This window comes from Xyrauchen texanus, chromosome 41 (assembly GCF_025860055.1).
Source record: "Xyrauchen texanus isolate HMW12.3.18 chromosome 41, RBS_HiC_50CHRs, whole genome shotgun sequence".
NCBI lineage: Eukaryota > Metazoa > Chordata > Actinopteri > Cypriniformes > Catostomidae > Xyrauchen > Xyrauchen texanus.
In genome coordinates, this window is record NC_068316.1 from 4,852,294 (window position 1) to 4,867,586 (window position 15,293).

The 15,293-nt window shown below is 33.7% G+C and overlaps 1 protein-coding gene across 5 annotated transcripts; it reads right to left on the minus strand.

Annotated features, from left to right (window-relative positions):
- Positions 1-1,990: 1,990 nt before the first annotated feature.
- On the minus strand, positions 1,991-15,242 carry LOC127634345 (growth factor receptor-bound protein 10-like). 5 transcript variants are annotated; one of them, XM_052113859.1, is made up of 15 exons: positions 15,153-15,242; positions 10,557-10,722; positions 8,549-8,690; positions 8,024-8,180; positions 7,635-7,756; positions 6,079-6,153; positions 5,806-5,943; positions 5,607-5,717; positions 5,311-5,409; positions 5,146-5,226; positions 4,853-4,972; positions 4,253-4,310; positions 3,665-3,752; positions 3,486-3,579; positions 1,991-3,335 (listed from the first exon to the last, which is right to left on the minus strand). In XM_052113859.1, exons 2-15 carry the CDS (start codon positions 10,718-10,720, stop codon positions 3,198-3,200), a joined length of 1,587 nt encoding a protein of 528 aa, XP_051969819.1. In that variant the 5' UTR covers positions 10,721-10,722; positions 15,153-15,242; the 3' UTR covers positions 1,991-3,197. The 5 variants fall into 5 exon arrangements, with proteins under 5 accessions (XP_051969819.1, XP_051969820.1, XP_051969821.1 ...); XM_052113860.1 differs by having other exon boundaries at positions 10,557-10,725; positions 15,153-15,221; XM_052113861.1 differs by lacking the exon at positions 15,153-15,242 and adding an exon at positions 10,951-11,153.
- Between the last annotated feature and the right edge of the window lie 51 nt (positions 15,243-15,293).

Sequence of the window (15,293 nt, forward strand, 5' to 3'; positions counted from 1 at the left end):
AGAGACATAATCTAAAAAAAAAATGCAGAAATCACAATATATGATTTTTTAACTATTTATTTGTATGATACAGCTGCAAATAAGTATTTGAACACCTGTCTATCAGCTAGAATTCTGACCCTCAAAAACCTGTTAGTCTGCCTTTAAAATGTCCACCTCCACTCCATTTATTATCCTAAATTAGATGCACCTATTTGAGGTCATTAGGTGCATAAAGACACCTGTCCACCCCATACAATCAGTAAGAATCCAACTACTAACATGGCCAAGACCAAAGAGCTGTCCAAAGACACTAGAGACAAAATTGTACACCTGCACAAGGCTGGAAAGGGCTACGGGAAATTGCCAAGCAGCTTGGTGAAAAAAGGTCCACTGTTGGAGCAATCATTAGAAAATGGAAGAAGCTAAACATGACTGTCAATCTCCCTCGGACTGGGGCTCCATTCAAGATCTCACCTCGTGGGGTCTCAATGATCCTAAGAAAGGTGAGAAATCAGCCCAGAACTACACGGGAGGAGCTGGTCAATGACCTGAAAAGAGCTGGGACCACCGTTTCCAAGGTTACTGTTGGTAATACACTAAGACGTCACGGTTTGAAATCATGCATGGCACGGAAGGTTCCCCTGCTTAAACCAGCACATGTCAAGGCCCGTCTTAAGTTTGCCAATGACCATTTGGATGATCCAGAGGAGTCATGGGAGAAAGTCATGTGGTCAGATGAGACCAAAATAGAACTTTTTGGTCATAATTCCACTAACCGTGTTTGGAGGAAGAAGAATGATGAGTACCATCCCAAGAACACCATCCCTACTGTGAAGCATGGGGGTGGTAGCATCATGCTTTGGGGGTGTTTTTCTGCACATGGGACAGGGCTGACTGCACTGTATTAAGGAGAGGATGCCCGGGGCCATGTATTGCGAGATTTTGGGGAACAACCTCCTTCCCTCAGTTAGAGCATTGAAGATGGGTCGAGGCTGGGTCTTCCAACATGACAATGACCCGAAGCACACAGCCAGGATAACCAAGGAGTGGCTCTGTAAGAAGCTATATCAAGGTTCTGGCGTGGCCTAGCCAGTCTCCAGACCTAAACCCAATAGAGAATCTTTGGAGGGAGCTCAAACTCCGTGTTTCTCAGTGACAGCCCAGAAACCTGACTGATCTAGAGAAGATCTGTGTGGAGGAGTGGGCCAAAATCCCTCCTGCAGTGTGTGCAAACCTGGTGAAAAACTACAGGAAACATTTGACCTCTGTAATTGCAAACAAAGGCTACTGTACCAAATATTAACATTGATTTTCTCAGGTGTTCAAATACTTATTTGCAGCTGTATCATACAAATAAATAGTTGAAAAATCATATATTGTGATTTCTGGATTTTTGTTTTTAGATTATGTCTCTCACAGTGGACATGCACCTACGATGACAATTTCAGACCCCTCCATGATTTCTAAGTGGGAGAACTTGCAAAATAGCAGGGTGTTCAAATACTTATTTTCCTCACTGTAAATATATATATATATATATATATATATATTTTATTTATAATTGTTTAAATATAATTATTTATAATGATTTAATCATTTTATATTTAATTATTGTTATTTGTGGGGCTTTCTCGGCAAATATCTATGCATGCGATTAATTTGATTAATTAATAGGCATACCATCATTCATTCGATTAATCGATCGATATGTATTTTTTTTTTTATTTATTTTTTTAGTACATTTATTTATTTATTTTTGTAAATTTATTAATTTTAGTAATTTTTCAATTTCCCTAAACTGAACCATTGAATTAGCCACACCCCTTTTTTCCAAAACCCCACAGCAGAAACGGCTGTCAAAAACAACAACAGCAAAATAGCGCTGTCACAGGGACAGGTGAGATATCTCAGGACACTATTTCAGTGATATATTTCAGGGAGTAGTAAACAATTTTGCATACATTTCCACGGGGAAAAAATTTGTTTACAGCACATTTACGACATTATTTAGTATGTTTATTAAGCTTCTTTTTTTTTTCTTTTTCATGGGAACTGTTGGCTGATCCACATAAAAGTTGTCTTAATAATAACATACCATAGAGTTCTATTGTTTTTATATCAAGTTCATAAATACAATAGTCTAACCCGAAAATAAAAGTTGGTAACACTTTATAATAAGGTTGTAATTGTTTAACATTGGTAATTCTAATGTTGTTAACTAATCAAATTAACAGTTGTATATGTTAACATTAGTTAATGCATTACAAACTAACAAACGATGAACAATAGTATTTGTTTATTAACATTAACCAAGATAAATAAATGCTGTTGAAAAAATATTGTTCGTTGATAGTTCATGATACCTAAAGCCTTTACTGATGTTGACAAATAGAAACTTAGTGTTACTAAAACTTTCAGTATTAAGAATTGAATAAAAAAATAATTTATGAAGGTTTCATTGTATTTAGTTAACTTCTAGTAAACACCCATAATATCCTGCATTTACATGCAACAATAAACCAAATGTAGATGTTTGTCACAATCAAACTAAACATAACCAAATGTTTACAACCACATAAGAAACAACTACAAAACACAATAAACTCAATGGAAAAACGGTACCAAACAAATATAAACTGGCTTTCTTATGTTAAACCTCTGTACAATTTAATGAGCTGCCATAAACCATTCAGTTTTAAGACAAATAATGAATAAAAACATCATTCTGCTACATAGAAATTTGTTCTACATGTTCAATAAACTTCTTAGGCCCATTCCTTTATTCCTATATGATATACTGTGAAGTAATTATTGAAAACAGTGGAATTCCTGAAAACAAGATCTGTTATTGTATTAGCGGGCCACCTAGTGGTTGAGGAAGGCATTTTAGTCATTTTTGTTCAGCTGTGCAAAAACAAAATCTTGATCTGGATCGAAGGATGATTAATAGAAATAGTTTGTAAATATATTTTAAACCGTAAAGACTGGAATCATTACGCACCTACGTAACCTTTAAAGTCTGCCACATGTGAATCCTACAGCATATATCAAAATATATCATTTGGATGTGCTGAAGTATAAGGCCAGCTTATTAGCAATTCCTGGTTGTGAAAAAGTGTGGGATGTCCTGACACCCCTTGTGAGTTATAACCTGAGAAATGTGAAGGTCGTGGTGGGTTGCTTAGAGGTCAGAGTTCAAGGCCAAAGTTCAAGATTTAGAGTGCAATGCAAGTGCAAGGGTGTTTGAGACAAACGGGTAAGATACCGCGGTTGATCTGGTAAAACTCCACCAACTGTAGAAGATCTGTGAACAGCGTGACGCCATCGTCCATAGTGTAGTACTGCCTTTCCACCTGCTCGAACAACAACAGGAAAAAGGGAGATTTTTTCATATTATTTGTATGCAAAGTCACAAACAGGCTTACATCTACACATCCGATCTAAAACACAATACATATGCATTAATACATGTATATATGCATAATGAACAAACAAACACTTACAGAAATGATGAGGTAGTGTTTCGTCTCTAGTTTATAACACATAGACAACACAAAACACTGCGCGTGCAGTTGACTGTCACGAATCAGAAACATCCTGGAGAGAAAGTTTATAAACAATAGAAATATTTTACAATGCTGATGTATAAGAACAAACAAAAAAAAACTATTATCGTTCTTACCCGTCCACCTGACCCTGCTCCTCCAATAGCCTTTGAGCTTCATTTCGAGACACGCCCCCGTGGAACCACGGCTGAACCCGATGAACAGCTGTGAATATATTTCCATAATTACACAATTAAAAAATACACATAGATGAGGACTTTATGAGTTTGAGTAACAACCTTATTATAAATGTTTCATTATTGAATAATTTAACAAATAATGTAATTAAAAAAGTAGACTTCAAAATAATAAATGGTAACAATTCACAATAAAGTTCCATTTGATAAAATTATTTAATGCATTTGGTATCATGAACAAACAATTAAATAAATATTTTTTTACATAATTCATTTTTTGTTCATTGTTAGTTCATGTTAACTAATGTTGACACATGGAACCTTATTGTAAAGTGTTAACATAATAATAACAACTCAGTATAAAATAGCATATACAAGTTAACAATAACTTAATTAAATAGTGCATTTAATTAAAAAAAAATTAAATAATTGCATTTAAATAACTTAATTTAATTAATAAATGTAATTATTTATTTCATTAAATAATTATATAAATTCATTAAATATTTATTAAGTAGATCCACTTACAGGAAAGTTGTAATCCATGACTTCTGTTGATTAAATTGTAGCGTATCGCCTCTTTTTTCTGAAATAAATGTTTTTACAAATTAAACAAAAACGCATTCATGGTATTAACCGTTTAGATAACGATTTTCAAATTTCAAACGTTTAAATGGAGGGAAAATTATGTGTGAAAATAACAGTAATAAAAGAGATATTCAGAACAAAAATCTAATTTGAAAAATTCTTTGCATTAATTTGTATCATTTAAATCATCAGACATTCTATTTCCTTGTGTGGAAAAAATAACTAAATGTTAACCTTGTTAACCTTGTTACATCTAAAAAATGATACTTTACACTGTTCAGCATTAGATTTGTTTTTGTTGAATAGTTGAAAAAAAAAAAAAATTCCATTTCATGTTCGTGTATCATCCTGACCCATCAAAGCCATTGGAAATATTCAATCATTCACCAAATATTCTCACGTCATCATCATCATCTTGAAAACCATCTTTTCATGGGCTTTCTTCACAATATATTTCACAGTGCTGTGCAGCATGAATTCTATTTTAAAGTGAATTTCATAGTTTCTCATGTACACACACACACACACACACACACACACCCTCCAGTTGTGTCCCTCCTCCTGCTCCGCATTCTGTGCCTCATGTGGGTTCTGAATCACTCGTCCTCCGCTCTTCCCCGAAAAATCCATGGCAACCATCGACTCCTCCCGGTCTGTAAACTGAGGATGACACATCAGAGAACAAAACATGTGTGGTGAAGAAAATATAGTATGTATGAAAACTAAAGAGTGAAACAGTGACAAATTAAAAGCACAGGTCTATAAACTGCATGATAAAGAGTGCGTGTATGTGTGTGATCACACATGTGTTAGTATACGCATGTCTGCTGTACCTTAGATTCCTGCTGTGAAGGTTTGGGAAGTCTGGAACCGGACTGGGCGAGATGGAAATTACACTGGAGTTGTTTCCCATGCTAAAAACATGCACATACAGAATACTCATTCATTGCATGTTTCAGAGTATGCAAACCTATGTGTGTTTGAGTGTGTTTAAATACCTTAAACAATCTAAAGGCCGTGATCCAACATGTTCGAATCTGTTCAGTGTCAGCGCACATCAGCTTCAAATCCTGAGTGCGGAACCTGACCTTTGATGCCTAAAACACACACCCAAACAAAAGACACTTTGTTTTTGTACTGAAATACAAGTAAATAATATATAAAGCAATATACATAGACATATTCAGGACAATATCATGACTTTTGTTTTGACCCATATATAAATACTGTACGCATTATAGCGCAAAATTAGTACAAATTGTGGTGTCACTAATTCTCCATTTCTATTGGTTACCTTAACACAGAAGACATGCTCGCCTGGTGCTCCATAAAGTTTACGCCCATTGAACACTGCAAACACATTCAAATCCTCCAGATCTGCAATGAACTGAAGGTGCCGAGGCTCCTACAAACATGCAAACACACATGGATGTTATAAACCTTTTAAAAAGAGCCCTTATAGAACAAAACGAGTGTGTGTTCATGTGTGGCACCTTTGATTGGCCTTTGTTGGAGCAGTAAAGTCCAGATCGTCGTAAGAAGAAGTAAAGTTTCTTCCAGGATTTCTTCCCACCCTCTCTCACATGGAGATAGCCTTGGATCTCTGGGCATGAACCGCTCTTTACCATGTTCTAAAAAGAATGACAGAAAATGACAGAGTCAGACATTTATGGCTTAATTGGAGGAAACGGTGAATTGACATGAGAACAGATGGAGTTCCCATGTTTTTGAAAGCTATTATATAATGGATAAATCTATTATCATACCTGCACCAGCTCTGATGACTTCATTCCTTTAGTGACATCAGCACTATCAGAGATCATGTGCTCTGGGAAAAACAGCTGAAAAACAGGCAAACAATAATTAAGTAGAATGTCCCATTAACATTCCGAAATAAACCCCAGACTTCCGACAATTGGCATAAAGTCTGGTTCACTTTACAGCTTTATCTGGCCAAAAACATCCTACTTACATGCAAGAAAAAGTATGTGAACCCTATGGAATTAGCTGGTTTTCTGCATGAATTGGTCATAAAATGTGATCTCATCTTCATCAAAGTCACAAGTATAGACAACACAATGTGCTTAAGCTAACAACACACAAACATCCCATTAAACATGAACTGTGCTGTGAATCCCTAGGCTAAAGATGACAAAACGCAAATTAAGTGTCAAGAGTTGGCAAACCTGTCATCCAATTGATTAAACGAGACTGGAGGTGTGGATTAAAGCTACTTTGACTTATAAAAAGCACTCAAAACATTTTGAGTTTACTATTCACAAAAAGCCTCCTCTGACGTGGACCATCCCTCGCAAAAAAGAGATTTCAGAAGATCTACGATCAAGAATGGTTGCTTTGCATAAAGCTGGAAAGGGTTACAGTTATCTCGAAGAGCTCAGATGTTCATCTGTCCACAGTTAGACAAATTGTCTATAATGGAGACGAGTTAGTACTGTAGCTACTCTCCCTAGAAGTGGCCGTCTAGCCAAGATGACTCTAAGCCATGAAAACAAAACCCTATAGTTGCAACTAAAGATTTGAAGGGATCATTGGAACTGGTTAACATCTTCATGAGTCTACTATACAGAAAACATTACATGGGCATGGTGTCCATGGCAGGACATGACGTAGGAAGCTGTTGCTTTCCAACAAAAACATTGCCTAAAGTTTGCCACAGACCATATTGACACACAACACTACTGGAAACATGTTTGCAGACTGATGAAATTGGTTTATGTAGCACTTCGTATGGCATAAAAAAGGGCACCGCATACCAACATGAAAACATCCTTCCTAGAGTGAAGTACGGTGGGAGCATCATGATTTGGGGGGTGCTTTGCTGCACATCACTGTGAATGTTTAATGGGATGTGTTCAATAAAGACATGAAAGATTATAATTGTTTGTGTGTTGTTAGCTTAAGCACATTGTGTTTGTCTATACTTGTGACTTTGATGAGATCACATTTTATGACCAATTAATGCATAAACCAGCTAATTCAAAAGGTTTCTTGCTACTGTTGATAGGAAGAGACCATCTGAATGACATGAAAAGTGCCCAATCACACTTCATTTTGTATTTATGTGCCATTTAGGGTGGGTTTCTCTGAAACAGCTGATCCCACAATAATAAACTGGTGCTGAAATACACATTTAGTGTGAGTGGCTGTACAGAAAACACAGAAATTGAACACTAAAATTTTGGAAATGTGTATATTATCCATTATATTATTAATGTGTATAGTAATCGAAAAATATGACTGAAACCTAAATACAATCTTTTTTTAAAACAAAGTATCACGTGATGATGGAGATTCATTGTACCACAGGTTTTTTGAAGAACTCATACTTGGCGTAGTTTTTGCGGAAGATCAGCTTTGTGTCACCCTCTACTGGCCAGGAGGACTGTACCTGCACCACAAGCTCATGATCTTCCAAACAGCGCTCTAGAAAGCACATAAACACACAAATGCATGTTTGAATGCAAATGTCACTCACACAGACACACACAAAATAACATACAGCACTTATCGATGTCAGTATATTACCTTTAAAGTCATAATTAATGAAGAGTTCATTAAAGCCTTGATGTGATCAAGCAATATGCAAGTTCTGAATTTCTTTATTTTTGACATTTTATATGCACCGCTAATACAAATGAATAATTTTAACTTTATAACTGTAAAAAAAAAAACACAATTATGAAGTCTCACCCAGACCCAGAGCAGAATGATGTTCTATGAGGGCCCAGTTCTCCTCGTCTGTACAGTGGGCGGCCTGTGCTAGTATATGACACACATCACGTGCTGTTGCCCCTGAAGACACCAAGACTGAACGACTGTGCGTGCTGTCTCCAAAAACTTGAACCACCTACATGCACACAAATATGGACTGAAATATTAGATCAAATTAACAAATAACATGCACAAATCAAAGCATGCTGGCACTCACAAACGAAGATGCACAAACGTGTTTAATTTGGTCGTGATCTCTAGCATGGTCTGACATTATTTGTTATTTTGTTATGTATTTTTATTGACAAAACTATGAACTTAACGCCCTGTCATGTGTTTGTGTATACATCTGTACAAATTTCAGCATGTTTTTGCCCCAGGGGCTGGCATGTCACATGCCTGTCACCTAATTTAACTACTTAAGACTTGATACCGCCATGGGCAACAACATGTCATTTGTCACATTAATTCTTTGCACACATTTAACAATCCATCCACGCTTACATGTGTGCTGCTGCCAGAGGGTGGATCACTCCTGCCGAGAGATCCGGTCAGCACCGGAGAGTGTGTTGGACTGCAGAGCTCTGGGAACGGATTGGGAATCAAAGGTGCTGAACATGCTCGAAATTCCCCCTTTGGTCGGAAACTAAAAAGCACATGACCAGGAAGTACAACAATTATAAAGCATGTTTACAAAAATTAGAACTAAAGACAACTAGAAATTAAAAACACTGTATTTGAAGCTGTGAATAGTTAACTGCTCATTTTAATGAAGAAAAGAGTAAATATACCCTTAGTTATGTCTCAATATTAAATTAAACTTGAAATGGTTTATAGGCAATTTGCTATAATCTACAAAAATCTACACTTTTTTTCAAAACATTAGAGACAATATTTGGTGAAACACTACAGAAAATTAATGAATACATAAATAAAACAACAATAATATTAAAATGATAATTCGCACACATATTTTAATTCTGTCATCATTCTGTCCATATGGGAAAAAAATATATACATTGAAAATAAATAGTGACTGTGGCTAACATTCTCCTTTTGGGTTTGGAGCAACATGAGAGTGAGTACATGATGACAGAATTTTCATTTTCAGGTGAACAAGCCCTTTAAATTCAGCTTGGAACTATTTATAAATAATTGCCATAATCTAGTAAAACGAGTAGAGTAAATTGATTTGATCACTAACACTACAGCAAATAAAAGCATAGAGTTTAAACAACTAAATTAATTAAAAAAAAATGAAAATAAAGTCAAACAGAGAATAAAAAACTAAATTAAGTAAATAAAAATAAATAAAATAAGATAAATTCAAAATAATAATAAATAACTAAATTAATTTAAAATGAAAATAAAGTCAAACAGAGAATAAAAAACTAAATTAAGTAAATAAAAATAAAATAAGATAAATTAAAAATAATAATAAATAAAGAACTAAATTAATTAAAAAAAATGAAAATAAAGTCAAACAGAGAATAAAAACTAAATTAAGTAAATAAAAATAAATAAAATAAGATAAATTAAAAATAATAATAAATAAACAACTAAATTAATAAACAAAAATTAAAATAAAGTCAAACATAGAATAAAAAACTAAATTAAATACAAATAAATAAAATAACATAACAAATAAAATTATAATAAACAAACAACTAAATTAATAAAAAAAATAAAAAAGACAAAACAGAGAATAAAAAACTAAATTAAGTAAATAAAAATAAAATAAGATAAATTAAAATAATAATAACTAAATTAATTTAAAAAAATTAAAATAAAGTCAAACAGAGAATAAAAAACTAAATTAAGAAAATAAAAATAAAATAAGATAAATAAAAATTAATAATAAAGAACTAAATTCATTTAAAAAAATTAAAATAAAGTCAAACAGAGAATAAAAACTAAATTAAGTAAATAAAAATAAATAAAATAAGATAAATTAAAAATAATAATAAACAACTAAATTAATAAACAAAAATTAAAATAAAGTCAAACATAGAATAAAAAACTAAATGCAAATAAATAAAATAACAACAAAAAAATTTATAATAAACAAACAACTAAATTAATAAAAAAAATAAAAAAGACAAAACAGAGAATAAAAAACTAAATTTAATAAATATAAAAATAACATAACGTAAAAAAAAAAACGCTAAATAATAAAATAATTCTACTTTGTATTTTGAGCACATTTTCTGATTTCATATGATACAATAAGCACCAAGTGTCTCAAGTTGGTGGGGCGTCTGTGGCTCAGGTGGTAGAGCGGGTTGGTGGTTCAATTCCTGGCCCACATGACTCCACATGCTGAAGTGTCCTTGGGCAAGACACTGAACCCCAAGTTGCTCCCATTGGCAGGTTAGCGCCTTGCATGGCAGCTCTGCCATCATTGGTGTATGAGTGTGAGTGTGGATGGCTGAATGGGATACAGTGTAAAGCACTTTGGTAACCTCTAAGGTGCCCTATATAAGTGCAGACCATTTACCATTTACCAAATTACCTGTGTGTGTTTCTGATGGTCAAAGGTTGAGATCGAGGCGTTGACATCTGAAGATTCTGGGACGGAGAACATCTGACTGATACAGAATCTCTTCTGGACATTGTCTCAGTTGATGACCTACTAAACACTTCCACCTCTGAACTACAGCCTGTCACCTCCTCCATTACTGCTGAGAGAGAAAGAAACATTGAGTTTGAACAGGTTAGCACTGAAAAATGATTTGGCCACCTCCACATATGATTTGTATACAGAAATATTTTCTACTTTGAAAGCGAAACCACTCGTCACACCCAGCATGTGTCAAAACAACATTCAAAATGTGTTTTCCCAAAGTACACACAGTTTCCTTCCCAAAATAGATCTCTACTCAAAAAAACAATCAACACAGCAGAACCTGATTTTCAGCCAAGAACAGTAAGGATCCGCAGAAAACCATGACGTGTGCCAAATCTGTGCAAGCATGTGTTTGTCACACCTTTTGCCAAAGGAAACAAAACTGTTGACTCGACGCTGTTGACAACTGTCAGTTCACAATATGTAAGAACTTGTGAACCAGGAAGTTGGCACTGAAACTCAACCGTTCACCTTTTAAACAGAGCGAACACACAAACATGCAGAGAGTAATAAACAAAAGCACCACCTGACACTTGTTGACACATCTCAGCAGGTCTTATTCAAATATCCCAAAGGAGCGAGCAACCATCCTATTTAGTTTCTGAAACTATAAAATAACAACACAATTCATTTCTAAAACCTTTTGTATGTTATTCACCAAGGATCCGTCAAATGCTTATCATAGTTACAGATCTTGTTGTGCACTAGGTGTAAGTCACCATTCACCCACACAAACACTATTTTTCACCTGTCAAATAAAAAGAATGATGCCATTCTCAGCCAAATAAAGCTCCATTGTCCCTAAACAAGGCTGATGGCTCTACTTGTATCAAATAACAAAGAAGGTAACCACACAGACCACATTTTCATGCTGAAAGAGAAAAAAGCATTTAAGGATTTCTCTGAAATGTGCACTAACTGTCTAGTGATTAGGATGCTGTTATGAAGGACTAAACATGAGAATAACCTCAAACCATATGTAGGGTCAGTCTATATAGTTGCAAGCAAACAGGTTGGCGTAATTACAGCAGGAGAAAGATGTAATGCACTTGTTGATCTATCATTTGTGCCATTGAACAAAGCTAATTTAGTTTGCTTTGAGCAGATGATTAATAATCTAGAGCTATTTTAAAAACAGTATAGTATAATAAAGTTCAATATAATATAGTGAATTCAGGTAAAGTGATAATAGTCTAAAAGTGGCCCTGAATTCACCATACAGTATAGTACAGTTAACCCAGTTTAGCAGATTTTAGCATATTGCATTTTTAGAATAATGAAGCAGTATAGTATAGTGAAGCAGTATATAGTATATTACAGTATAGTATAGTTGACTTGGTTTAGCAGATTATAACATTACATTTTTAGTATTGTGAAGCAGTAGGGTGTATTCAGGTAAAAAAAATTAATTCATCCTATAGTATGGTAAAGTATATTACAGTACAGTATAGTGAATTAAAGTAAAGTGGCCCCTAAATTCACCATAATATAGTACAGTATAGTGAAGCAGTATAGTGATAGTATAGTTTAGTATAGTTGACTCGGTTTAGCAGATTATAGCACATTACATTTTAGGTATATAATTGTGCCAATTCTTTAATTCACCCTATAGTATAGTTTTTAGTATAATGCATTTTTAAATAGTGAAGCATATATAGTATATTACAGTATAGTATTGTTAAGTATTGTAAATGTTACGTTCTCCTATCCGTCTAGGAGTCGAAAGGAGAGGTAACGAAGAGACAAAAAAAAAAAAAAAAGAAAAGGTGAGAACACACTTCAAACCTCTGTCCCAGAGTGAAGACAACACCAGAGGATATCAACAAAAGGATTTTATTTACAAAAAAAAAGAAAATAAGGACAGAACATACTTTGTCAGGGAGCAATGGCTCAGGGGTGAGCAAGGCCTAACATAACAAAAGAAAACAACCCACTGACTAAGTTTGGGAGGAGTCCTAACTAACTTAAGAAAGGTTAACCAAAAAGAAATAAACAACACCAAACTTCCCTCAACTCCCTTGCTATGCAGAAACAAGTACAAACAGAGTTCAAAGAAAAAGGCACTCACCCCCTACAGCTCCCCTCACAACAATAACTACTAAACAGGTTAGCAATCACACAATAACTTTAGCTTCTGCCTAGTATTTAGCTGAAATGAGCTCAGGATCTCATTAACACAAGTCAGTGACTCTCAGTTAGCCACAGCTAACTCTCAACTACAGTGTCTAAATCAGAAACTAGCCCAATTTAACATCAGTGTTCAATCTAGAGCAGCGGAGAAGTGCGTCTCCCTCTGCAAACACTGGACGGCAACCTTATACTCTCCGTCTCAGGCACACTCACAAACGAGTGACAGGTGCTGATGATTAGGCCTGAGAGCGAGTAGAGAGAGACGGAGAGACAGCAAGCAAAACAAACACAGGGCACACAACCACGCCCACACTTTCAGAAATAAAGTAAATCAAAGGTTCAGAAGAAGATACTTATATTACTATAAGTAAATGAATAAATAAATAAATGAATACGTCCTTGGACGTAACATATAGTATAGTACAGTTGACTCGGTTTAGCAGATTATAACGTTACATTTTTAGAATAATGAAGCGGTATAGTATAGTACAGTATAGTGAAGCAGTATATAGTATATAATATTACAGTATAGTATAGTGAAGCAGTATATAGTATAGTATATTACAGTATAGTACAGTATAGTGAAGCAGTATATAGTATATAATATTACAGTATAGTATAGTGAAGCAGTATATAGTATAGTATATTACAGTATAATATAGTATAGTGAAGCAGTATATAGTATAGTATATTACAGTATAGTATAGTATAGTGAAGCAGTATATAGTATATAATATTACAGTATAGTATAAGTGAAGCAGTATATAGTATAGTATATTACAGTATAATATAGTATAGTGAAGCAGTATATAGTATAGTATATTACAGTATAGTATAGTATAGTGAAGCAGTATATAGTATAGTATATTACAGTATAGTATAGTATAGTGAAGCAGTATATAGTATAGTATATTATAGTATAGTATAGTGAAGCAGTATATAGTATAGTATAGTGAAGCAGTATATAGTATATAATATTACAGTATAATATAGTATAGTGAAGCAATATATAGTATAGTATATTACAGTATAGTATAGTGAAGCAGTATATAGTATAGTATATTACAGTATAGTATAGTATAGTGAAGCAGTATATAGTATATAATATTACAGTATAGTATAGTATAGTGAAGCAGTATATAGTATAGTAAATTACAGTACAGTACAGTATAGTGAAGCAGTATATAGTATAGTATATTACAGTACAGTACAGTATAGTGAAGCAGTATATAGTATAGTATATTACAGTACAGTACAGTATAGTGAAGCAGTATATAGTATAGTATATTACAGTATAGTATAGTACAGTTGACTCGGTTTAGCAGATTATAACATTACATTTTTAGTATAGTGAAGCAGTATATTGTATAATATAGTACAGTATAGTATAGTATAGTGAAGCAGTATATAGTATAGTATATTACAGTACAGTATAGTGAATTAAGGTAAAGTGATAGTCAAAAAGTGGCCCCTAAATTCACCATAATATAGTACAGTATAGTGAAGCAGTATAATCTAGTTTAGTACAGTTGACTCAGTTTAGCAGATTATAGCACATTACATTTTTGATATAGTGAAGCAGTAGGGTGTATTCAGGTAAATTCTGACAATTTCTTTAATTCATCCTATAGTATATTATAGTTTTGTATATTATAGTATAGTAAAGTATATTAACTTAGTTTAGCAGATTTGTATAATGCATTTTTAAAATAGTGAAGCAGTATATTGTATAGTATATTACAGTATAGTATTGTAAAGTATTGTATTGTATAGTTTAGTACAGTTGACACGGTTTAGCAGATTATAGCATATACAATTTTGTATAGTGAAGAAGTAGGGTGTATTCAGGTAAATTCTGACAATTTCTTTAATTAACCCTAAAGTATATTATAGTTTTGTATAGTATAGTACAGTATAGTGATAGTCACAAAGTGGCCCCTGAATTCACCATAACATAGTACAGTATAGTATGGTTAACTCAGTTAAGCATATTTTAGCATATTGCATTTTTAGTATAGTGAAGCAGTATTGTATAGTACAGTTGACGCGGTTTAGCAGATTATAGCATATACAATTTAAGTATAGTGAAACAGTAGGGTGTATTCAGGTAAATTCACCCTATAGAACAGTATAGTATAATATAGTTAACTCAGTTTAGCAGATTATAGCATATAAAGTTTAGTACAGTGAAGTAGTAGGATGAATTCAGGTCATTTGGCCCATTTTCTCAATTCACCCTATAGTATATAATAATATAGTACAATACTAGCATAGTTAAGGCTAAGTTATAGCATACAAGCACCTTTTTTTTTTAAGCATAGAACTTACAATATGTATTCACACAAGACTTACCGACAGGTAAACTGTCCACTTCTTGATGTTATCGAGTACCGTACCGGTATATGGGGACATAAGCAGAAGTAATTGTGAAGAGTATCATCTTCCACGCCAAACATTCAGAGTGTTTGAAAACACCTCAGCAGTGGGCGGAGC

Coding starts and splice junctions, on each gene's coding strand:
- LOC127634345 (XM_052113858.1), bottom strand. CDS start 10,792: ATGTGGAGGTGGCCAAATCATTTTTCAGTGCTAACCTGTTCAAACTCA. Junction 5,718..5,805: donor CCAACAAAGGCCAATCAAAG/GTGCCACACATG, acceptor GCATGTTTGTAG/GAGCCTCGGCACCTTCAGTT. Junction 3,336..3,485: donor AACACTACCTCATCATTTCT/GTAAGTGTTTGT, acceptor TTGTTCGAGCAG/GTGGAAAGGCAGTACTACAC.